The sequence below is a fragment of the Abramis brama genome, assembly GCF_963993115.1.
Source record: "Abramis brama genome assembly, chromosome: 21".
Taxonomy (NCBI): domain Eukaryota; kingdom Metazoa; phylum Chordata; class Actinopteri; order Cypriniformes; family Leuciscidae; genus Abramis; species Abramis brama.
The window spans coordinates 20,233,509-20,258,254 of NC_139983.1; the positions used below are offsets into that span (position 1 = coordinate 20,233,509).

The window sequence follows — 24,746 nt, forward strand, 5'->3', positions numbered from 1 at the left end:
ATAAATTTAGTTTGACTACTCATTCTTGACATTTTTGGAAGTTTCTGGCATTCTTTACTAGAGCGTGCCTGTTGGAGAGAAGGTTGCCGAACAGTTCCCAAGTAAAGGGCTGAGCTCTCATGCACACAGTGTGTTATTCAGTTCTTAGCTTCATACCTCCCATTAAACATGGATCAAAAGTTTGGAAACGTTTAAGGAATGCTCTTTTTAATTAGTCAAACTTTTCCACTTCCTCTCAGTTTTATGGCATCATTTCCTTCCCTGGGAGCTGCAGTGCTTTCAGGAATCTGAGGCCCTCTGGCCTTTTCCTAGATGAGTGTGTGTGTTACGGGGGAAGAGCCCTCTCATGTGCGACTGCATTGTTTGGCTCCATGCTTGTCCGACTCACTTTGCATCAGAGCGCAGGAGAGGACAGGATTTGCTCAGATTGCAGGCAATTTGCTTAGCAAATAGCCACACCACTGGAGCAGGGGGCTTCTCCTCCCACAGTGATCTGCTCCGTAAATAAAGACTGTGGATTACAAGCTTTGTTTTCAAGCTTGCTGAACATTGGTTCAATCCGCATCCAAACGAACATTTGTTTGCAGCTTCTTTGAGTTGTTCTCTAGAAGTGCTTACACATGTGCAGAGGTTGATGTATAAGTGTGCTCTTTAGGAACGAATGAGTGGCACGGCTTTCCTTCAGGAATCTGCAAGGAAAATGGAATTTATGATGGGGGGACTTGAAACAGTGGGAGAAGGAGACAGAAGTTAGAGGAAAAAAACCCTTAGTTTGCTTCATATTCATTGGGTTGTTTTAACAGAGTCAGGGCAGATGTTTTGTTGGGTGATCTAACATTGTGGTCAAGCAGTACACTTGGGATCCATGTTTGTTAATTGTTAGATCTCCCGTGTCCATCTATGTGCTTGTGTGTTCTGTGAAGAATTACTGAAATCCGCTGAGAAACCACAGAGATGCCAAACATGCCAGGAGGGATGCAGCTTCTCAAAGTTCATTCAGTTAAGCACTACGGATTTGCCTTCTCTGAAACTTTTAAAGGGATAGTTCTCAAAAATAAAAATTCTATCATCATTTACTTACTCTCATGTTGTTCCAAACCTGTATGACTTTCTTATTTTGTGGAATTTTGTGGGGGTTTTTTCATATAATGAAAGTCAGTGGAGCCCAAAACAGCCCTGAGTTCCACTGACTTTCATTCTATTGACAAAAAAGAGAAACTTTTCTAAATATCTTCTTTTGTGGTCCACAGAAGTCATACAGTTTTGGAATGACTTGATGATGAGTAAATAATGATACATAAAAGATGTATGTGAACTTGGAATCTAAACATTATTAGCCTTCATATCTGATTTGCAGTTCTTTTGTTAACATGGTGATGCTGATAACAGTATATCATGGATGTGTTATGTTAGACTTCATCAAACTTAAAGGGATATTTCACCCAAAAATGAAAATTCTGTCATCATTTACTCACCCTCATGTTGTTCCAAACCTGGTGTGTGTTTCCCAAAAGCATTGTAAACCAACTATGATCGCAATTTCCATTGAACTCTGTTGGTAACGACAGAACTTGCGACCATATTGTTGGCTTTGTGAAACGCATCCCTGTATGAGTTTCTTCTGTTGAACACAAAAGAAGATATTTTAAAGAATGTTGGTAACCAGACAGTTGAGCCATTGACTTCCATAGTATTTTTTTTTTTCCTACTATGGAAGTCAATGGCTACCGTCAACTGTCTGGTTACCAACATTCTTCAAAATATCGTTTTCATTTGTGAACATTTTTGAGTGAACTTTAATTTCTCGCCTCCTCATCCTCTGTCTTTAATGTCTAACCCAGCAGGATTTTAGACTAGCTTTGACCTGCCTGTGTGTGTGTTCTCATTGGGTGTGTTTGCTTGAGGTCGCAGAGTTTGCTTTACAGGTCCGTATTTAACACATTTCAAGCTGGTTTATAGGAGAAAATAGATGGATGGCATGTGGCGTTTGCTCTTCCAGGTCATTATTTAGTGGTTTGTAAAGTGTACTTCTGTCAGGAATTCTAACTGTGAATTAAACTTTTGACCCTGAACAGCAGTCTAGACATATTTGCAGACTCAATGGTAAGACTTTAAGGCATTTATTGTGATAATGTGTTATGTGAGATGTTTACATACCGTTAGCAGTCATTCCTTAAAGTTCACATGAAATGGAAATTCATTCTATTTTCTACATGCATGTTTTTGATCTTATCTTATTTCCTTTTTTTTAAATTTTTTGATCCCATAATTTTAAATAATTTTATTATTTATTTTTGGCCTTTTTCCTTTATTGGATAGAGGAGACCGGAAGCAATGGGAGGAGAGAGGGGAACAGGATTGGGAAAAGACCTCGAGTCGGGACTCGAACTCGGGTCGGCTGAAGCACCACAAGGCTCCAATAAGCCATAATAATAATTTTTAATCAAAACTTCATAACTGGATCTTTCGGTGACTTCTCTCTGGTTTGATTTTGATCTCTCTGTCCAATGAACAATTGGTGGGTTGTACCACATCCCGCCCTACATTTTTTTTTTTTTTTTTTTGATAATCCGTTTAATAGGCTATATGGTACGTCACAATGCAGAAGAAAATAGCGGCTGCTACTTTCACTACATAGAGATTTTAAGTATCAGTTGTTTGCTAATGTTAAAGTTCACCCCAAAACCCCAAATTCCTTCATTATTCGCTCACATTTATGTTGTGGTATAACTATCTTTTTTCTGTAAAAAACAAAAGAACATTATGCAAAAGTTGTTCTTTTGGGTCTGATCTTAGTTCACAAAATCGCTCTGAATCATTAGTACACAAATCCAGTTCCCTTGTTCCCATTGCAGCGGTTCCCAGTTCTGCAAGAATTGGAAACTGTCCATACTGGACGTGGCAAACCGACCGTCGCAAATTAATTTGTCCTTCCTGTCAGAAGTAACACAGCGCTTGGAGTACATCAGAAAAGAACGGAGCATCAGTTCACTGTCAGGAATTTGTCCTGTCATGTTGTGTCATTTCACATCCAGTGTGGATGGCATAACTGATTATAATGGGTTCTATTATATTTAGTTGCGTTGTGTCATGCAGCTCACGTCTGGTGTAGGAGAAGATTATCAGTGAACGATGACTTAAATTTCGCTCTGTATCACGTGTCTGTTGTCCTCTTTGACTTTGTTTACTCTGTATGAATTAAATTTGTGTGGCATGATAAGATGAATTCTGATGGTTTGGACTCACACATTCCATAGATTTGTGTTAAAAATTAAGGTAAATGTGCGCAATGAGTGCGTAATGCAGTGTGTATTACACTAACGAACAGACTTCATTTTCTCAGACATGTCTGAAGTGATTCAGGAAGCAGCAGACTGGCAGAAGCCCTGAAGCCACATTTCAACATCAGGGTTTTTTCCCTTGCCCTGCACAATTACACACCCTGAAGTCAAGCTCAAACTAAACATTGATCAGCTCATCATGGTCAATGCTGACACTCCCAACTCTCTGGATGTTTCATGCACATTGCACAAGCCCAGTAAACACAATTGATCTTATGTGTTTTGTAAAAACATTTTCAGGGTAATATTTGAAGTAAAAATTCAGACAATTATTAATATAATTGTAATTAAAATATCCTTATGATTCCTATAATGAACGCTGTTTGAGTATAGTTTCACACCAGCGGTGTGGTTGTGAGTTTGTTTAGTAGTGTGGTCTGTAAAACTTACTGTCTGTTGTGTCATCAGAACAGAGAAATAAAGCTTGAGACTGTCATGTAGGATTGAATTTATATCCCATCGCAGCCTTTTCCTAAGCCACAGACCTCTGAAACTTGTCATTTAAAGCTCCCTCTTGTTAACTACTTGTCATTTAAGTGATATATTGTCATGGTGTCATAATGCTCTGAAGGCAAATGTGCTTTGTTAAGGTTGATCCATAAATTAGTGTTTCTGCACACACGGCTCTGATTCTTGTGTTGTTTGTTATTTCAAGCTTCACACATTCTGTCATAGCTCTGTTTCCTGTTGGTTGTGTGTGCGTGGTTCAGGTAAACCCTGTGTTGTGGGGCGTAATACCTGAAATTTTGGCCTTGGAGAAATTGTTTGCTCCCTATGAGGAAAACGGCTTATAAATACTAAATGTTATTTTTTTTTTATGTAAAAATGCAGAGCGTTTTCTGTGAGGGTTGTTTAGGGTTAGGGAATAGAATACAGTTTGTACAGTATAAAAATAAATATTTTTATGTATATGTTTAAAACATGAAAACACAGTTTTTGTGTGTCTGTGTGTGTTTGCTCTCTTCCCTCAAAATACAGTTGATCAGGAATTGTTTCACACGCATTTATGTAGTCATATTATGATTATGTTATATTATACTATACATTTCTATAGTTTTAATAAGAAGGTAATAAAATTATAAACGCTACAGGTCACTATTAAAAAAAAAACTATTCTTTTTTTTATTGTTTTTCCTTATTTAGAAATATTTTTTTTCAAGAATACATTCTATAAATGTCAAAATGTCTATAAAGATACGTTTTGTCAGATCTAAGTATTTGATATCAGGGGACAAATTTTTTACACTACAGAGTTTTTATCAAACTCTTAGATGGTTGTAATAGTTGTTACTAACAAGTTAACATGCAGAATACTTGCACCTTGACTTATTTTTTTATTGTCTGTCTGATTTTTCCACTCAGAGTTAGGCAGACATCTGTTCTTATCTCTTTTCTTCGTTGTTATGGCATATGGAGTCTGTGGGGTGAGAGAAAAAGATAAGCTTAAAAGAGTGTGTAGACTAAACAAGCAGTCACCATCCTGACTTTTTTTCCCGCTCATTGACAGACTGTGTCATGAGGATATGCTGTTATAGTGCACAAGTTCTGGAAGTAAAAAATGTCATTCATCTTCTCCATAGAGAAAATTACTTTCATAACCTTGAGTTACAATGAGTTCTCAGTTTAATACATGGTATATGCCACTGTATTGAAGCCGTGTGTGTGTGTGTGTGTGTACTTGTACAACTATTGACTTTGTGAGGACCAGTTTGAGTTTTAGACCATTGAAGTGAGGACATTTTGGCCAGTCCTCACTTTCTGAGACTCCTTTAAAGGCCTGTTTGAGGGTCAAAACTTGGTTTTAGGGATAAGGTTATAATTAGGTTAAGGGTAGTTTTAGGGTCAGGGTTCGGGTTAGGCACTCAGTTGTGATGGGTAAGGTTAGGGTAAGCGGCTAGAGATTGCATTGTGTCAATTAATATCCTCATAAAGATAGATGTACAAGAATGTGTGTGTGTGTGTGTGGGTGTGTGTACTACAGTTCAAAAGTTGGTAGGTAAGAAGTAGTCTTTTATGCTCAAGGCAGCATACAGTAATATAAAACATGTATGATTGCAAAGCCGAATTTTCAGCATCATTACTCCAGTCTTCAGTGTGACATGATTCTTCAGAAATCATTCTAATATGATCATTTGCTCAAGAATAAGAACAATTCTTCTTAATATCAAAGTTGAAATCGTTTTGCTTGTTAATATTTTTTGTGTGAAACTGTGATACATTTTTTTTTCCAGGATTCTTTGATGAACAGAAAGTTAGGAAAAGTCTTTACTGTCAATTTTGGTCAATAAATCAAAATTCAGTTAGATGCATTACAATATATTTCATATATACATGTTTGTTTACATACATTTTTGTTTTTATTTATTAATTGATTGGGGAAAAAATACTCCTGAATCCAATGCTGCTAAACAATTTGGGCTGTCACTTGTAGTTTTGCTGTCATTCCAAATGATTACAATGACTGAACAGCAAAACAGATTTTCTTCTCGTCATGTTTTGTTCGTGACTCGTGAGTCGTTATGTGTAGAAAGTACTGTGATAACGAGAGAACAGCTTGCGTGTCTGTGCCAGGATCTTATTGTGTGTGATAATAGTCGTGCGTCAGTCGGTCCGCCTCGTCTCTCGCTGACCTTCATTGTCGCACACACATGAGCCTCATGAGAAACTCCTCTATTCCACAGAATGACTTCACTGTTCCACTGACCCTCGTCTGAAAACACAGCTGAGAGGAAAGCACTGTTGCGTGTGTGTGTGTGTGTGTGTGTGTGTGTGTGTGTGTGTGTGTGTGTGTGTGTGTGTGTGTGTGTGTGAGAGAGAGAGAGAGAGAGAGAGATGCAGAAAAAGATAAAGGGTTTTTCTATCCCTCCCTGTCACAGATTGTCCGGTGTCACTCATGTCTGTGCATGTGCGTGCTTTTCCAGTTTGGATGTAATAAGTTGGCCAACAGTGACGAACTGCCACTCCAATGTCCTGGTACACTTGATTACATATCTGACTTTGACATACTGTGTCGCTTTCTGATGGGGTGGGGAGAAATCTTTAGCCCAGTATGTTCTGGTGGTGTAGTGTTCTGCAATGATAACAGAAGTTATATCAGTGCAAAATGAACAAACAGAGGCCAGATTCTGAGTGATTGTGGACTGAAGGTTAAGCTTATGAGAGTCATCAGGGTTGAATACGACTGCGGTAAGTCAGAGCAGAAGTGATGGTTTGGTGAATTGTGAGGAGACTGAGATGATTTGCTCCGAGTTATCAGCACAGTTAAGATCAAATTCATTTAATAAAACTATTTAAATTTGGTAGGTATGCTAATTTTGTATTTGTAAACTTAAAGCTGAGTTTTTGTTAACTTGGAAATTTAAAGCTGATGCGTGTGTAATTGTGCACCAAATGGAAAAAAAATACTGTTTCCATTCAGGTTTCTCCAAACACTCCGCTTAGGGTTAAAGTTATTGTTTAGTAAAACAGATAGTCCCGCCCCTAACTGACACCATTGGTTGACCCATTGTTTCTGTGTCAGGATGAGTCTTTTATTATTTGTTTTAATGTTTGTAATTTTTGAATTAAAATTCAATTTGATATTTTTGGGTGGCATAAAATGTCACGGAAGTAAAAGTGTCCTGATATCACAATGAAGAAAAAAAGCCTCTTTAAAAGAAGGAAATTATTAAAAAGAAAACCTTAAAATTGCAGTGAAATGGAAGTAAGGGCAGATATTTTTCAATACTTCCATATTGTGAAATACATCCCTAGTGCAACAGATTATCTGTGTTACTTGGTTCTGTCTATCGCTTGTTAATTGGATTTTGATGTGGGCATTGCACTCAAAAACAAATACAAACTTGCAGTCAGTTCACCCATCATGTTTGGGTGAACTATCCCTTTAAGAACAAATTCAATTAGGCAGAGAGTTTTCGTGAGAAGCTCAAATGTGCGTACAAATGCGAACAGTGTACGCAATTATTAGTGAATGATTCCCAGTGTCTCCCATTTATAATGTTTATATAAATTTAAATATTCAAAGAAATCATATGATGACAACTTTTATGGTGCTTTTTCTGTCCTTTTGGAGCTTGATGGTCCCTGATCATCACAATGAACTGCCATTGTATGCAAAGTGCTGCATAACGATTATTTAAAATTTTTAACTTTTGTGTTCCTGGAAAATACAACATCATATGATTTTGAAACAAATATGAGGACGATGGGTAAATAATAGCATAATTGTGATTTTGCATGAGCTATTGCTTTAAGCTATGAGGTCATTCTTGTGTGTGTTTGTGTGGGTGAACTCTGTCTCTGTGGCTAACCGCTGTCTCTCTGTTCCTGTAGGTTTGTTAAAGTTGGCTAAGGATCTCTCCCTGATCATCAGTGTGTGTCTCAGAAGAGCGTGTTCAGCATGGACGTGGAGGATTTCCCCCCTCCTCCACCAGACTGTAAGCAGATCCGTCCTCTCACAGCTCTCAGCACACAGACTGTTCACTTTGACAAGAGGACCGTGTGTTTCTGGCACAAAAATGTGAATGCCAATTTTTGTCAAAGCATCTAAAAGCAGCAGGGCGAGTATCATGGTCATATTCACTCTCACTGTGTCGAATGCACAGGAATGTCATGCTTATAGGAGCCTGAAGGGTAGAGAGGAGAGGAGAAGAGAATGAACAGTGTAAACACATTCCATGGCTCAGCCACTAAGCGTGTGGGTTGAAGAGTGGAGGAACGCCAGAACGAATGCAGGGGAGGTGGAAAAAAAGCAGCCAGAAAACAGAGAGTGTGTCTTGATGCAGAGAGAATGACAGAAGAGCGAAATATTAGTTTAACTAATTAAAGTAGTGCTGTAATTAAAGGGATTGTTGAAAATGATTGTCATTTGCTCGCTCATATCATTCCAGATCTGTATGTCTTCGTACATACCTATTCACAACTTAGACACTTTGATTCTATGAGGTAATTTTCGTTGTGCAATAGTCTACACACATTGGTATGAGGAAGTTTGATTTTAAACTTTGAATTTAAATGATTTATATTTACTAAAAATGATAATGAATAAATTAATGAACTAAATATGTATTCGGTCTTTAAAGACTTGTTTAAATGATAAAGATTCTTATTTGCTAAATGCCGACAGTATATGAGAAAGTATTAGACCATTTAATTTCTCTATTTTTTAAAGTTTTGTCTAATAATTTATAGGAAGAGAATGGAGGTCCTGTGCGTCTGCACTCCGGCACTGGCATTCTCAGCGCTGTCTATCGATAAATTAAGAAAGCCAATATTTCCGTAAAATGTGATATATCTGTCTGCCGCTATTCAGTATAACATTTTAAAACCATAAGCCCTTTTAACCATAAAAGGTTAATTTTTGTCAGCAGATCTTTTCCAAAACAGCAACTGAATAATCTGCATCGTAAGGAATGAGACCCATTTGAGTCGATAAGCTAATGTTAAAGTTTAAACTAAAACTGCACACATTCCACATTATTACTGCATGAATATTCACCGTCGTTCAAGTTTTTGGGAATATACGGAAACTCCCTCGTGCTTTATCTCTCTCTTACTCCATTCATTAACACTGAGAGCTGATAAAGCCACTTTCAAATCTCTCTGTTCATGCCTCAGTGATTCTTTCTCAAACTAGTGTTTTTTTCCCATTACACAGTTAAAAGGCTAGTTCACCCAAAAATGAAAATTCTGTCATTAATTACTCAGCCTCATGTCTTTCCAGACTCGTAAGACCTTTGTTCATCTTCAGAACATAAATGAAGATATTTTTGATGAAATCCGAGAGCTTTCTGTGCCCTCCATAGACAGCAAAGCAACGACCACTTTCAAGGCCCAGAAAGGTAGTAAAGACATCATTAAAAAAGTCCATGTGACTCCAGCAGTGTTGGGAAAGTTCACTTTCTACATGAACTAGTTCAAAGTTCAGTTCACAAATTTTAAAATGAACTAGTTCAGTTCATACTTCAAAATTTTGAACTAAGTTCACAGTTCCAAAAATTAACTAGTTCATATTTCTTTTTTTCCATGTTGCTGCGAGATATTATTTTTCAAAATGATTGCCACGGCCCATATAGAACCACAGACAATTATTTTATCAGTTTTAACACTGAAGATATGCGTCAGATTTTTCCCATCCTCACCGACCTTGTCATAAAACTCGTTTAAATGATCATACGACGCCTCCTTGCTGCTTTTTGTTTTGATTTGTAACGTAAGTGATGAGTCGTTCATGAACGATCCATTCATTGCGTCTGTCACGTGACAAATGAACGAAAGACTCGGAAGGTAAAGTAATTATTTATGTTCCCTGTAAACGATTTTTACTGCATTATAATGATTTCTTAATTCAGTATATGATCAAGATTGCGTAGGTGGATGTGTTCGGGGAATTTGTCAGTTAATAGTATAACATTTAAAGCCCCTTAAATGAACGAAATGACTCGAAAAAAGATTTGTTCATTTTGATGAACGAGATCGAACAAGAGAGTCAGTGGACACTGGTGGCTGGTGTTGCCAGATTGGGTGTTTTTTCCGCTACATATTAAGGCCGGTTTACGGTGTGTTTTAGCCGGGTTTTCGTCTGGAAGTCTCTATAGAAATCTGGCACTCTATTGAACGAAGTTCATGGGGGGTCAAAGGTCGTAGTTTTGATGCTGTTTTAACATGGAGTCAGATTGTTTAGTTGTAAATTGTTCATTCACATTACTGAATGTCATGTTAATGGGTACATGGAGATTGTTTTTGTTTGCATGCCGACTGTCATGTGTAGCTGTAAGGCATGCAAGGACGGCGCTCCTACTAGCTCACACTGAATAAAGATGACATCTCATCTGTCAACAAGTAACAGTGGTAAACCAAACTACTTTAAGATGGGTTCACATTGTACAGTTTTATTGTCCTTTAAAATTGTTGCTTGTCAGATTGTACGATGTGATTCCCGTGAGATCATGGGTGGAAGCAAGTGTGCATTTCCACAACATTTTTTGTTTTAGGATATTGTGTAGAATTGAACCAGATCAAACTTTATATAATAAAATATTATTTTATGTAACATGTACTGATCAAAAGTTTGGTGTCTAAGTTGAAAAAAAAAAAAGTTTTTAAAGAAGCTCACCAAGGCTAATTTTATTTGATTAAAAATACACTAAAACAGTAATGTTATGAAATAATATATATTCATACAATTTAAAATAAGTGTTTTCTTTTTGTTTCTATCATCAGTGTCACATGATCGCTCAGAAATCATTCTAATATGCTGATTTGGTGCTCAAGAAACATTTCATATTATTATAAATATTGAAAACAGTTGTGCTGCATAATAATTTTGTCTAAGCCATGACTTTTTTTTCCAGAATTCTTTGATGAATAGAAAGTTTAATAGAATGACATTTATTTGAAATACAAATCTTTTGGTACATTATAAATGTCTTTACTGTCACTTTTGATCAATTTAATGTGTCCTTGCTAAGTAAAAGTAATTTCTTAAAAAATAACTGACACCAAACTTTTGAATGGTAGTGTATACAACAATATAATGTAATAATGTGAAATGTAACACTTTAAACAACACAAATGTTGAAAAGAAAATCTCCTTATCAAAACATGAGCTCCTGAAATAACATTATAAAGAGCAATAACTAATGTAAAATAATTTTTTATTTGACATGTTTTATTGCATTATGGAAAGAGAATGTATTCACAAATTGTGCTCCACAAAGTTTTTCTCAGAAGATGGCAATGAAGCGAGACGTGTGCACCTGGCTTTAAGTGGCTTAGACTGAGAAATGCTTAGCTTATGGAAGTCAGCGAAGGAAATTGGTCTGTCAGTTGTTTTTGGACTTTGCAGCCTGAAGTGGGAGGACGACATGTTTTCACTATGTTTGGAATCTCTGCTATTCCAGTGAACAAACTCTTACCAGCGCGCCACGGTGGATTTATCGACTTTAAGAGATAACTGTTTCCGTCAGCGGAAACATGGTTTCCTGGGCAGTGTTCCAGAGTCTTTCAGTTTTACCACTCCTCACATTATCCCTGTGAGAGGAAAAACAAACATTATTTAAGACTCCATGTAATGAATTTCAGTGGTTTAGAGATCTTACTGTCCGGATACTGTCTTGTTTTGTAAATAAACTGTAACAGGCTTAATTACTGTAGTGTAGTATAATGGTCACTGTGTGTGCTTCAGCCCTGTGAGGGAGGCTGCGATTGGACAGGGGGTCCAGAGCTGAATGGAGGAAAAGAACTCTCACATTACTCACATTTCTGAAGAGTGAGTCACTGGGTCAAGAGAATCCATGAACTGCCAAGTGCTTGCTTCATAATAGCCTCACCCCGTAAATCTCCCTCCCGGTCTCTTCTCTTATTCATCAGCCCTCCATTCTTTCTACCTTGCACATCTTTCATCTATACTGTAAAGCTGCCATTGAGTTTCTGATCTAGAATCATTAAAGACAGAAGGAAAAAAACTAACTCAGTTTCCTTAAAGAGACAGTTCACACAGAAATTCAAATTCTGCCATTTGCTCAGCTCCATGTCGTTCCAAACTTGTGACTTTTTTTATCTTACACAAAAGGACAAGAATTATAGTGTTAACAATTAACTAAAATTAACTAAGTTTTAAAAGCTTAAAAGGGAACAAAAGTACCATGAAAGGATCCTAAAAGTAGTTCATTCAACTAGCAAGTCAATAGTTGAATTTAATGGGATAATTCACCCAAAAATGAAAATTCTCTCATCATTTGATTACCCTCATGCCGTTCCAGATGTGTATGACTTTCTTTCTTCAGATGAACACAAACCAAGATTTTTTGGCCATTTTTGGATGAACTATCCCTTTAAATCAGGGCTGTCCAATCCTGCTCCTGGAGGGCCACTGTCCTGCAGAGTTCAGCTCAAACCCCATTTAAACACACCTGAACCAGTTAATCAAGGTCTATTGGCATACTAGAAACATCAGGCAGGTGTTGGAGCTAAACTGCAGGACAGTAACCCTCCAGAACCAAGTTTGGACACCCCTTCTTTAAATTTAGTGTTAGCATTTTCTTTTTTGTCATAGCTAGCCTGTAATGTACAAACCAAACCACATGAGTAAGACCTGTTTGATCAATGAATTTATATTTTACTTCTTTTTTTTCTCTGTCTTTTGTCCTCTGCTCCCAGTAGACATGTTTTCTCTTTATCACTTCAAAGCTGTGGAAAATAAGCAGTGTGATGTTTTGACCCCGTTTCCTTTCAGCATAAATGTGCTTCCTGTAGTCGGTTTTGGTGTTTGATTTTTTCTTTTCTTTTTTTTTTCTTCTTCTTCTCTGTTCCCTTACAACTTTGTGCCATGTGTAACTCTGACTTTGAGAGGCAGTTTGAGCAGAGGGTTCTTGTACATGCCCTAAAATTAGAGTTTGCTCTCAGAAATCTGAACATGTGTCTGCGTGAACCCTGGGTGGGCAAAGAGGAGGGTGGGAACAAACCTCAACCACAAAATACTCCATTCACAGACTTTGCTGGGCCATTTCTAACTTATCATTTGTCTGTTTTAGTGGTGCTCTCCTAGTAGAAATGTGCAAAACTACATATTTTCATGTGACCACAAGTTCAGAGTGTATAATATATTTTAGATAATGAAGTATTTCTATTACGAAATATAAAAAAAGAAATCATATATAATTATATATATATATATATATATATATATATATATATATGTGTGTGTGTGTATATGTATCATGTATCTGTCTCTCTGTCTCTCTTTAGTGTTGGATGACGTAGATGAAGGTGAGAGGTTTGAGTTTGACAGCAGTAGTGATGAAGTCCCCGAGGCGGATCGGCCACCCCCTGACCCTGAGGGAATCTCCGTGACTCCACCCTGCTCATCAGCAGCCAGAGACGCACCCGTGAATGGAACAAGTCCATACCCAGAGAACTTACTCACTGCAGAGGCTGATCTGCCCCCTCCACCCCATAACTGCCACACTAATAACAGCCCTTTGTCTCATGAACCCTTCCCACAGGGTGATCTACCTCCTCCTCCCATAGAGCTCTGTCACAATGCAGCAGAAGGCCAAGACAGAGACCCTCCACCAGCACTAGAGGGCGCTACAGGAGCTGCTGCACACAGACAGCAGGACGGTGAGTGTACAGTGGATACTAAAATTATGATTTTTATCTATGAGATTTATTAAAAATGTATTTGTTAATTCTGCTTTCTAACGACTGCTAAGAACCCGCAAGATTATGATTTAAAAAAAAAACCCGCTTCAAAACGCTTCAGATACGCTTCAAAAAATACTTATTTTCCAGATAGTATTTTTTAACAATTTGCTTTAATACAGTAACAATTATTTAATTTTGGAAACAATTATTTTATTTTATCTTCCGCAAAATATTAAACAATATTTTTCTCACACAGTATAAATGGGGTTTCTTTACATGAAAATGTTTTTTTTTTTTTTTTTTGTCTGTAATGAGAAGAGTTCCTCACAGGGCGATCATCATATTTGTGTGTCCTTGCCATTAAAAACTCTAGTATCGACTACAATGAGTTTTATGCAATGAACTGTTGGCTGTCTGGAAAAAAAAAAGTATGTTGTGTACAGTTATTGATTGCCCTCTACAATGATGTCTATGTGTATTACTGACTGGAAATCAAATCTACAGCCGTTTGGGTGGTCGCCCTTTGCATCAAATTGCTATTTGTTTTGTAAATGCTTGCACGGTTTCTGAGGTTACATCTTTCTCTTTCTTTCCTTCAGTCTTTCTCTTTCTTTCTGACTGTTAATGTAGATATAATCTTGAGTTATTTATTTGTATCATGAATCCGTCCCACCTAAGATAATATAAATGGACAAAGATAATTCACTAGAATAGCTGCTTAAACTCTAAACAAACAACACGTGAGATTTCTATGTCCTGCTCTCCTACAAACTTCAAACTTTCTTGACAAGTCCCTGTACTTTCTGATCAATAGAGAGCAGAGGTGCCGGTGTGGTTCCCACCTCTGTGTCCAAAGTCAGCCCCTACTCTGTGATTGACATCGCCCCTATGCAGCAGCAGCTGCTGTCAGAGCAGAGCGGCCCTCCCTCCTCTCCCCCAGCCAATGAGAGTGAAAGAGACATTCAGGATGTACCCAGTAGCCCAGGGTTGCCCTCTGGGTATTCAGTGCCAGTGCCCTGTGGTTATGCAACGCCCTCAAATGTGCCGGCGATCCGGCCAACCTACACAACCCCAGTTATCATCCGACACTTCTCTATGGATGAAGATGGTAAAACGAGAGATTATTCTCATCTGTTACCCTTTCATTTATTCTCTCTGCTGGTCTGGTTGGAATAGGGGTTCACTCACCATACATACCCTCTCTCTTTACACTTTCTGTCTTGTTTCATGCTCTCTGTCTCTTCTTTTTCTGAAGTTTTGCCATGAGGAAGTTGGGGATAAATTTAGCTGTGGCTTTGGCTGCGATGAAGTTTCCTGTTTTTTCTCTAAAGTGGCCTGAATGTTAACTAAACTTCTACATTTGCGTTCTCAAATGAAATGATGATGAAGAAAGTAATGCAGTGCCAAATGTGTGTATATATATATATATATACATTCCAACGTCAAAAAGCTTGCTAGGTCCATAAACCTCTATTATAATAAACGAACCTCAGTAGCATAAGCGAACAGTTGGAGAGCCATTCTCAAATGTATACATATTTCACAAAACCATTCTTGGCAGACATAATTAGTATCTGTTTTTGAAATATATATATATATATATATAGATAGATAGATAGATAGATAGATATAGATATATATTAACTAAACTTCTACATTTGCGTTCTCAAATGAAATTATTTATATATATATATATATATATAATATATATATATATATATATATAAAATAACACTGTATATAATGTATATGCAATATACTGTGTGTGTGTGTGTGTGTGTGTGTGTGTGTGTGTGTGTGAGTGTTTTATTACCATTTTAAATTCATATGTATGCACAATTGATAATTATAATTCCAACCATTTAAGCTTTATCCTTTTAGTTTTAAAGTTTTTAGAGTTATGAGAATTATATATTCAGGGAAGTGTGTCCAAACTGCGAGTGTAGGTAGAGATGAGAGGGAGAAAAACAAAAGTATTGGCTTGAATTTTATAGGAGACTCTCAGTAACACATTACTGTCCCCTTGTGGTGTAATGTTTTTCAAGCTGTAAACTTGATCCGATTGGAACATTTTTGAGACTCAGTTGAATGTTTATCTGTTAATGCATGAACTGTTTTGATGTGTCCTGCAGTGACTGTGGTGGGAGCTGGAAATACCCCAGTGGACAGGTGAGTGAGACCGCACAGATGCAGTGTAGTACTGCTTTACTAAGATGTCTGATGCATATTACTGTCCTTATGCTGTATGAAACATCTTGTATATAAAGTACTTTTTTTCTGTATTTGTGTGTTGTTGTTGTCAATATTCTGATGCAAACAAATATAGAAATTTGAAGGGAAGTTTGTATATATATACCAATTCCAATGTTTTGTCCAGTGTTTTTAGTGAAGAGTGTCCAGTCATCAGAGAGGAAGATGCTCTTACTAAGTGGGTATCAGACCCAGCAAACACAGCCTGGATGGAGAGTAAGTACTTAGCATTTTGCTAGGCTGATAAAATGCTTGGATTTAGTTTGTGAATGTATGAATGAAGGCTTGTTTGCCTTGTTCAGCTGTGTTTCCTGTTACTGTAGAGAATCTCAGACATTTCCTTCCTTCTCTCTGAAGAACTGCTCAGCCTTTTTCATTAACGCATATTAATGCCCACTGCGCTGTTTTGGCTCGGTTGCACATATGAAATTGTAAGCCATGTGTGTTTGTTTGCATGTTTCTGTTTGTTTTAGGTCCAGATGAAGTGATTTATGATGATGTACCGAGAGAAAACTCTGGATCCACTACAGGTTTAGTATCTGGTCATTTTCTTTATCTTAACTTACTGTGTGATGCATTTGTTCATGTCTGTTAAGATATTTATTAACCTATCAGCTAACTGCCAAAATGCAGTGCATGTACAGCCTAATAGGGGTCAGTGTATATGTATGAGTGTGTGTGTGTGTGTGTGTATTACTGTAATATAATAGTTGTACTGATATATTACTATTACTGTTTACAGTAATTATATTACTGGTACACAATACGTTCATGTTGTGGTTCCACACCACATAGCATATACAGTATTTGTATCTGTTTTGGCCTGCATATTATTTTTAATAACTACAATTATTAATAATTATATTCAAATTCAGATTAGTTGATAGATCCAGAATTGTATCTGTAAATCCCCCACCCCTGCAGCCTGGCTATGGAAATGTGAGTGAAATGAAAACTGAGAGTAAAATTTGCCCTCTCAGCAATAAGACAGTGTCATGTGACTGACAGCTCTGCTGTTACGGCTGATGACAGTCATGAGGGAATGAATTTGGACTGTTTTTTTGTAAAATGTGAAAACTGTGTGCATGTCAGACCCAGATGAGATGATCTATGATGATGTTGAGTTCGGGGAGGAGGGCGGCAGCAGCTCGCTGGACAACGGCTGGAGCTCCAGTGAGTTTGAGAGCTATGAGGAAGCCAGTGACACAGAGAACGGACATGGAGAGAACGGTCTCCCAGATGCCTTCGTCAGGGGCCGTGCACCCAGCAAGAAAACACATGTGTGTATTTACACTACCACTGTCTCACTCTCATTCTCTCTCTCTTCTTCTTTTTTTCTCTGTAGTATAAAATGCAGCTGTTTCTTTGGTGTGAACATTGTGTCAGTGTAGTCAGATCTGATGTCTGGATCATTAGTTTTTTTTAACATTTGCCCACAGTAATATTTAAAAACAATGAGAAAAGTCTTTAATCTGCCCATAATGGTTTTGGTTTTGTTTGTATGTGTAGGCGCTGATTTAGTAGATGAGGTTTATTTGAGTGAGTGTGTGTATGTGTTTATTTCAAAGTCTGGCCAGGGAATTGGTTTATTTTTGAACTGGCAGAACAAATTTAGAGTCAGATCATTTGAAACCTTTTTTGAGAGAGGGATTTGTAAGAGTTTAAGAGTGTGTATGTGTGTGCCACACGCACACACATACACACTCTTAAACTCTTACAAAGAGTAAGGTCTAAGATTCATTGTTAGGAAGCGCCCAAAATGAAATTCTTTTAAAGGAATATACAAAGATTTTAATATTTAGAATCATATGTAATATTTATGAATCATATGTCTGGCATGCCATTGTTTGCAACCAACAAAAGTTTTTTCTTATGTCACAATTTTATACTTAATATTACTTAAAATGAATGCTCTTTCAATTCGATTAATTGTGATTAATTGAATCTAACAAAAGTTTTTGTTTATATAATATATGTGTGTGTATATATAGCATATATATATATATATATATATATATATATATATATATATATATATATAGCATATATATATATATATATATATATATATAAAATTATTTTTTTTATATATATATATATATATATATATATATATATATATATATATATATATATATATATATATATATATTATATGTGTGTTTTTATATTATATATTATTTTATATTATATGTGTGTGTGCACACCTGTTTATATATATGTTTATATATATATATATATATATATATATATATATATATATATATATATATATATATATATATATATATATATATATATATATAGCATGTGTGTAGATGTACATACACAGACAAGCATGCACACACAAATATATAATATATATATATGCACATATTTTATATTATACAAACAAACTTTTATTAGATGCTATTAATCAGGATTAATCGATTTGATAGCACTACTTAACATACATAGGTTTTTTTTAAACATTTATTTCAGAATTAATTTGATTCTTTTGATGTTTGTTTGTTTGTTTATTTATTTGTTTTTTATGGTAGTGTTTTTAATAGTATTTTTAATATTGATCATTGACCCATAACAGGGGAAAAAAATTATTATAGAAATAATTGTCAAATTATTATTGAAATATTATGGAATTTTATTGTCAGTGCACCCCTGTTATTTTGTATGGTAAACAATAGCATGCCACATAGACATTATGAATATTAACGGAGTGAGTTTCTAAATCAAACAAGGGAATGATGGAGTTATGCAGTAACTCGTTCTCTGCCCCCTGTTCAGCTGTCTGAAGATCTGACGCGTTTGAAAGAGCACTATGAGAGAAAGATGCGAGATCTCATGGCAAACACAGTGGGAACAGTAGAGCTACAGCAGCTCAAACACAAACACGAGCAGAAGGTAAAAGAACAAGAGCGTGTATGTTAGCCTGACGTCTCTAGAGGTGCTCTTTCTTCTCTGTGCTAGTGCTGGTGTTGGGCTTCTTCTGACCTCCGTCATCCCCACTAAACATCTGTTTGCATCTCCATAGATATAGCTGTTGTCATCTGTGGCGACTGAATGTTGTACACATTTTGACCTCATTCATCCTCACTTCATGTGTGGCTTCGCATGTCATTCTGTGTTTAAAATTGTTGGTATATGATTTTTTCTCCCTCAGTGACTGCCACAGCAGGGCACAACATTTATTAAATATTTGAATAAAGGGATTTTGAATCAGAAAAATCTGTTGAGTTCTGCATGCACAGATTTGCAGTTGCAGTTGTTGTTTCTCTTATTTATCCATCAAACTTAATGTTCCCTCATCTCTCATTTTACCCATGTGGTGTCTGTGTCGATCTTTTCATTGTGTGTTTATTCACAACATAATTTAGTTAGGATGCATGTTTTTTTGTTGTTTTTTGAGATCCTATGTTCAAGTTGGATAGTTCTTCTCCATGGTGATGGGTTCATCTTGTTAATTCCTATCAAATTGATATGAAATATCAAGGGTGAATTCACTAAAGAGTTGCTCCGCTTTTGCGTCTGGGTTTTCTGCACAAAACCTCCATCTTATTCAATAAACATTACACTGTGTACATTTTTCTGCACAGATTTTGTGAGCTCACTCCAAAAACAATGTTGCATGTGCTACAGATGCAGCGGCTTGTAAAAGCAGCTAAAGATGGAACTAAAGATGGTCTGCAAAAAACCAAAGCCGCGGTGAGAAAGGGACGGTCTTTCATCCGCACCAGATCTCTCTGTTATGGTAAGAGCACAACCTCCAATGTAATGAATTCACAGAGGATTGATTAATATGCCTCTTCTGTTTAATTTATTTGATGAATCCATCATTCTTTCCTCAGAGAAGAAACCCAGCTGTTTTGATGAAGAGTCAGATCTGTTCATAGAGGTGGAGTGTTTTAATGTTGACCCAGTGCTGAGACCCGCACCTGATGGGCTTTCTCAACACCAGGTACTTTTTACCAACTTTTACACATAAAAGGTTGGCGCCACTAAGGATTTTATTTTCAACATTGATAATAATAAGAAATGTTTCTTAAGCACCAAATCAGCATATTGGAGTAATGGCTGCTAAAATTACGGCTTTTCAATCACAGGAATAAATTACATTTTAAAATGTATAAAAACAGAAAACAGCTATTTTTCATTGTAATATTTGAAAATATTATGTTTTTTACAGTATTTTTGCTCAGTTAAATGCAGCTTCTTTGCAAAACATTAAAAACATTGTTCAGACGCCATCAGTAGTGAATGAAGTAATCCTTCTGCTTAAAGTTTAGGTTTTGCTTAAAAAGTGTTTGTGCAATATTTCTTTTTTTTTTAAAAGCCAGTTGTTTTTTATGTTTTGTTATTTAATGTGCAAACGTTCATACATTTTCTGAGTCTGACTGAAGTGCCCTTGTACATTGTTTTTGTGTGTGCATGAACAGTTGATGAGGAGATGTATTCTGGAGATGATTCTAGAGAGTGAGAAGAACTATCTGGAAGCTCTGAAGAGAATTTTAGAGGTTTACTATTTTTGTCTGTTTTACCTGTGCTACTTTACATTGCAGTGGAGAATTTGTTTTTAAATGCATTATAATTTAAAACCTTTTGTCATTTGACTGTCTGCACATATTCATCATCCAATAATGTAAATTTTTTTTTTTCTTTGCACAAAACAGCAATATGAGAAACCACTGGTAGAGATTGAGCCTCGGTTACTGAGCGACCGCAAGCTTAAGGTGGTGTTTTATCGGATTCGGGAGATCTTGCAGTGCCATGCCCTGTTCCAGATGGCGCTGGCCAGTCGTGTGTCTGACTGGGACGAGCTGGAGATGATCGGAGATGTGTTTGTAGCATCGGTGAGATATCTGATTTTATGATTTAATTGATTTGTTGTGGGAGGACATACACAGCACTGATCATCTTGAAGATTCAGTTACTTTTTCAAGTTTTAGAGTTTAAGAGTTTTAATGCCTCTATTTCTAAGCGAAAACAACTGCATGAACATCATGCATCTAAAGTCTTAAATCCTAAACTTTTATGTTTTTTACATGTACAAACCTTCTCCACCCTTAACCATCTGTTGTCTCAAAGTAATCTTCAACAGTAAAAAACCTATAGTTCATGAGAGAAATTATCCAATTTAAAAGTATCATGGTTTCCACTCTTATATTTGTGCCGTCACCTCTGTCTCTTCTGCAGTTTTCTAAGTCTATGGTGTTGGACGCTTACAGTGAGTATGTGAATAACTTCAGCTTGGCGATGGGAGTGGTGCGGAAGGCGTGTGCATCTAAGCCCTGTTTCCTCGACTTTCTCAAGGTTAGACATCCCAAAAGAGTCCAGAATGTTCCTGTGGTGCAGTAATTACATGTCAAACAGTTTTGCACTTTTCTGTTATGTAATTCACAATAATAAGTTTTAAATCTTATTTAGATGATGATCTAAATCCTAAAACAGGCAGAATTAAAATAAATATCCAAAATCGGCCAATATGGTGGCAAAATATGATGATGATCTCAATGGTGAATTTACACATTCAGGTCAAATGCTCATCAAAAGTGGGTGCCGGCAGTGTTTGACTGGATTGCAAAAATAACAACTACTCAGTGTAAATGTAATATTGTTCCTTTAAACAATAAATCAATGTGATCAAAAAGTAAAAATTTGGCAAGGATGCGTTAAATTGATCAAAAGTGATAGTAAAAGCATTTACATTGTTACAAAAAATTTAATAAATAACTTTTAATTCATCGAAGAATCTTGAAAAAATGCTTCACCTTTCCCACAAATATATTAAGCGGCACAAGTGTTTTCACAATTGATAATAATAAGAAATGTTACTTCAGCACCAAATCAGCATATTAGAATGATTTCTGAAGGATCATGATCATGAGTAATGATGCTGAAAATTCAGCTTTGCATCACAGGAATAAATTACATTTTGAAATATATTCAAATAGAAAAGCAGTTATTTTAAATAATAAGAATAATAATTTGCAATATTTCTGTTTGTACTGTATTTTTGATAAAATAAGTGCAGCTTTGGTAAGCAGAAGAAGCTCCAAGATTATTCATGCTGTTTGTGTTATGTTCACAGCACCGTCAGGAGACTAATAAAGACCATCTGACCCTCTATGGACTGATGATGAAGCCTATTCAACGGTTCCCTCAGTTTATACTGCTGCTGCAAGTGCGTCTTACCTCACACGCTCTTTCAGTACTGTAAATATTAAGAAAATACATGTGCTCCAGTTACACAAAAAAATCTTGACATCTCCTGAAGAGGGCGCCTCTTTCTTTCTCATCCACATCACATCAAGAGTCACTTTCATGTAGTTCATGAACTCGCATAAAAGGCAAAACTTTCATTGACGATTAAGTTTTCATTCACTCCATTTTTCTTTTGGTGTAATTTTCACAGGCTACTATAACATCTTCTGCGTCTCTTTGTAGGACATGTTAAAAAACACTCCAGTGGGCCATCCCGATCGTCTTCCGCTTCAGATGGCTCTCACTGAACTGGAAACGCTTGCCGAAAAATTAAACGAGAGGAAAAGAGAGGCCGACCAGCGCTGTGAGATCAGACACATTGCTAAGGCTATGAATGAACATTACCTCAACAAGGTACTGAAGCCCCTCTGCTGATTGATCGCAGTTGTACACCTCAAACCCGTTGCATGAACGTGTGGGTGCTTAGTCAGATATGTCATTTGACATTTGGGAGTTTCACACAGCGCAGTTAAACCTAGAGTGTGTCTGAGCCCTGCTGTCACTCATATGAAGTCAGTACTGAGCCAATACTGTAAACAGAACCAGCTTGAACGGTCCACACCATCTGGGGCTCTGATATATTTTGCTTAACTTTGCACTCTTTGACTGCTTGCTCTTTCTTGTGGATGGATAGGTGTTTTTTATTCTCTAAATATACTTACAGTAAGTTTAATTTCCATCTAACATAAGGTACGAAACGCATTTTGGATTTTAGATGGACAAAATAGCATCCAATTATTTTTGTTAAACTATAGTATACCCATGAGGAGCACATACATGACACATGCTCTCCTACAGCTAATAAAGGCTTTAATCAACTATTAACTAGCAGCTTCAAGAACCAACACTGGAGTAAAACAAAAAGATGTCATATACCAGACTATTTTAGATTACATACATTTCAACAGTTAGGGGTTAGCAAGTTTTTTTTAATTATTTTTTTTAAAGAAATTAATACTTTTATTCAGAGTGCATTAAATTGATCAAAATTGACATTAATTCACAGTATTACTGTTTTAATATAATATACTGTTTTAATACTGTTATAATACTGAAAACATTTATCTCTCTTCACTGCATAATTTTAGCTTCAATAAGCCATTTGAAGCCAAACATGAAGAAAGTTAAGCCTAACTAGCCTTTACAAGCCTGCTTCTTAGTTAAATTCTGACACCTCTGAACAGGGACGTGCACAGGAATTTTGAGGGGCAGTTGCTCTAACCTGAAAAAAGGTTATATGGGCTATATGAAGGACTGAGAATAACAGGGTCTTTATTAAAATATATATACACAAAGAAGTAAAACACTGAAATACAGCACTCAATCACCTTAACTACTACTAATAATAACACAGAAAAACATGACTTGAGTCATATTATGGTCTTATTATTATTTATAAAGATTGCAAAACGTCAGAGATTGTAAACAGTATACAAAATGTATTAACAATATGTTAAATGTCACCAAAATACACGAGAAAAAGAGTTCCTCATATTATTGTTTATTGTTTTTTTTTATTATTTTTTGTTGTTGCTTTTTATTGTTTTAAATTTGAGAAGAAATAATCTGGATTGAATTGACAGATGGGGAAAAACTCGCTTCTAATTAAAAAAAAAAAAAAAAGCTTAAATTTCAGGAAAAAATACAATCCTTTTTTAACCTTTTGGCTTCCCGTACATTCAGTTGTGCATCTTGCTTGTATTCAGTTCTGATGGTACATATGGTAACTGGGCAACTACGCATGATTTGTAGAATGATTGCGTAAAGGGAACAGGAATTCCGGTAGGGAACAGAATCGACTGCTACACCGGTCGCGTGCAGCGTTGCAGCCACGTAAACAGAGTTTGCCCTTCCCCTACTGACTTTCATTTTCGGTGCCCGAATGGAAGTGAATGAGGCTTTGCGATTTTTTTTTATCTAGGCCTATGTGAAATTCTGCATCCATTGTACGATTTATTTATTTCCCCCCCTCGGAAGGGCAACGTGAGTCGAGAAGGGCATATGGGCAGTTGCCCGGGCAACCTGAGCAACCCCCCTGTGCACGTCCCTGCCTCTGAATCTGTATTGATGTATCATATCTAATAATCACTCAGTGGAGGGGGGAATATTTTTTTCTTAAGCTAAGCATGAATTCATAAAAATTGAAAGTAGAAAAAAATAGAAAGTTTCTGTTGCAAACAGATTAAAATACTTCTGTGACCTGTTTTAGCTAATAATATAACATTATGAATATTTCATAATGAAATAATAAGTAGGTATATTTAGCATATTTTACTGTCCATTTTATTCACCTCAAATCATCCCGCAGTCCATATTGGACAAATATGTGTGTGGTCAGGATCATCTGATGAGTGACTGTGACAAAGTAGGACCCTTAAATATTTAATCCCCAGCTCAACCCTTTTATTGCTGTTTCTGCTTCTCTCTCCATTCATCTTTCTCTCTCTCTCTCTCTCTCTCTCTCTCTCTCTCAGCTGCTAAGCAGCGGCAGTCGTTATCTTATTTGTTCTGATGACGTGGTGGAAACCGTTTATAATGATCGTGGGGAGATCATTAAGACTAAAGAACGCAGAGTCTTTCTTCTGAATGATGTTCTCATGTGTGCCACCCCCAATCAGCGGTATGACCATTACACATTATCTGCAATTACTGTCAGTCTAAACTGTTTAGCACAGCATCACTCAGAAAACATCTAATCCTGGATATTTAGAGTTAAACCTTCTTCCTCCACACAAATCCCTCCTCCATCTG

The 24,746-nt window shown here is 36.5% G+C and overlaps 1 protein-coding gene across 4 annotated transcripts in view; it reads left to right on the forward strand.

Annotated features, from left to right (window-relative positions):
• arhgef10 (Rho guanine nucleotide exchange factor (GEF) 10) overlaps positions 1-24,746 on the forward strand; it is a 49,699-nt gene that overhangs the window by 1,451 nt on the left and 23,502 nt on the right. The window contains exons 1-17 of one of the 4 annotated variants that reach the window (XM_084096217.1): positions 6,432-6,527; positions 7,674-7,777; positions 13,089-13,463; positions 14,302-14,595; positions 15,620-15,656; positions 15,865-15,953; positions 16,211-16,267; positions 16,830-17,017; positions 18,522-18,638; positions 19,374-19,485; positions 19,583-19,692; positions 20,171-20,248; positions 20,405-20,584; positions 20,928-21,044; positions 21,823-21,915; positions 22,179-22,349; positions 24,470-24,615. In XM_084096217.1, coding sequence (XP_083952343.1) covers positions 7,741-7,777; positions 13,089-13,463; positions 14,302-14,595; positions 15,620-15,656; positions 15,865-15,953; positions 16,211-16,267; positions 16,830-17,017; positions 18,522-18,638; positions 19,374-19,485; positions 19,583-19,692; positions 20,171-20,248; positions 20,405-20,584; positions 20,928-21,044; positions 21,823-21,915; positions 22,179-22,349; positions 24,470-24,615 — 2,201 coding nt within the window. In that variant the 5' untranslated portion in view covers positions 6,432-6,527; positions 7,674-7,740. Of the gene's footprint in view, positions 1-6,431; positions 6,528-7,673; positions 7,778-13,088; positions 13,464-14,301; positions 14,596-15,619; positions 15,657-15,864; positions 15,954-16,210; positions 16,268-16,829; positions 17,018-18,521; positions 18,639-19,373; positions 19,486-19,582; positions 19,693-20,170; positions 20,249-20,404; positions 20,585-20,927; positions 21,045-21,822; positions 21,916-22,178; positions 22,350-24,469; positions 24,616-24,746 lie in introns of those variants that run through there. The other 3 variants (XM_084096216.1, XM_084096218.1, XM_084096219.1) reach the window with 3 other exon arrangements.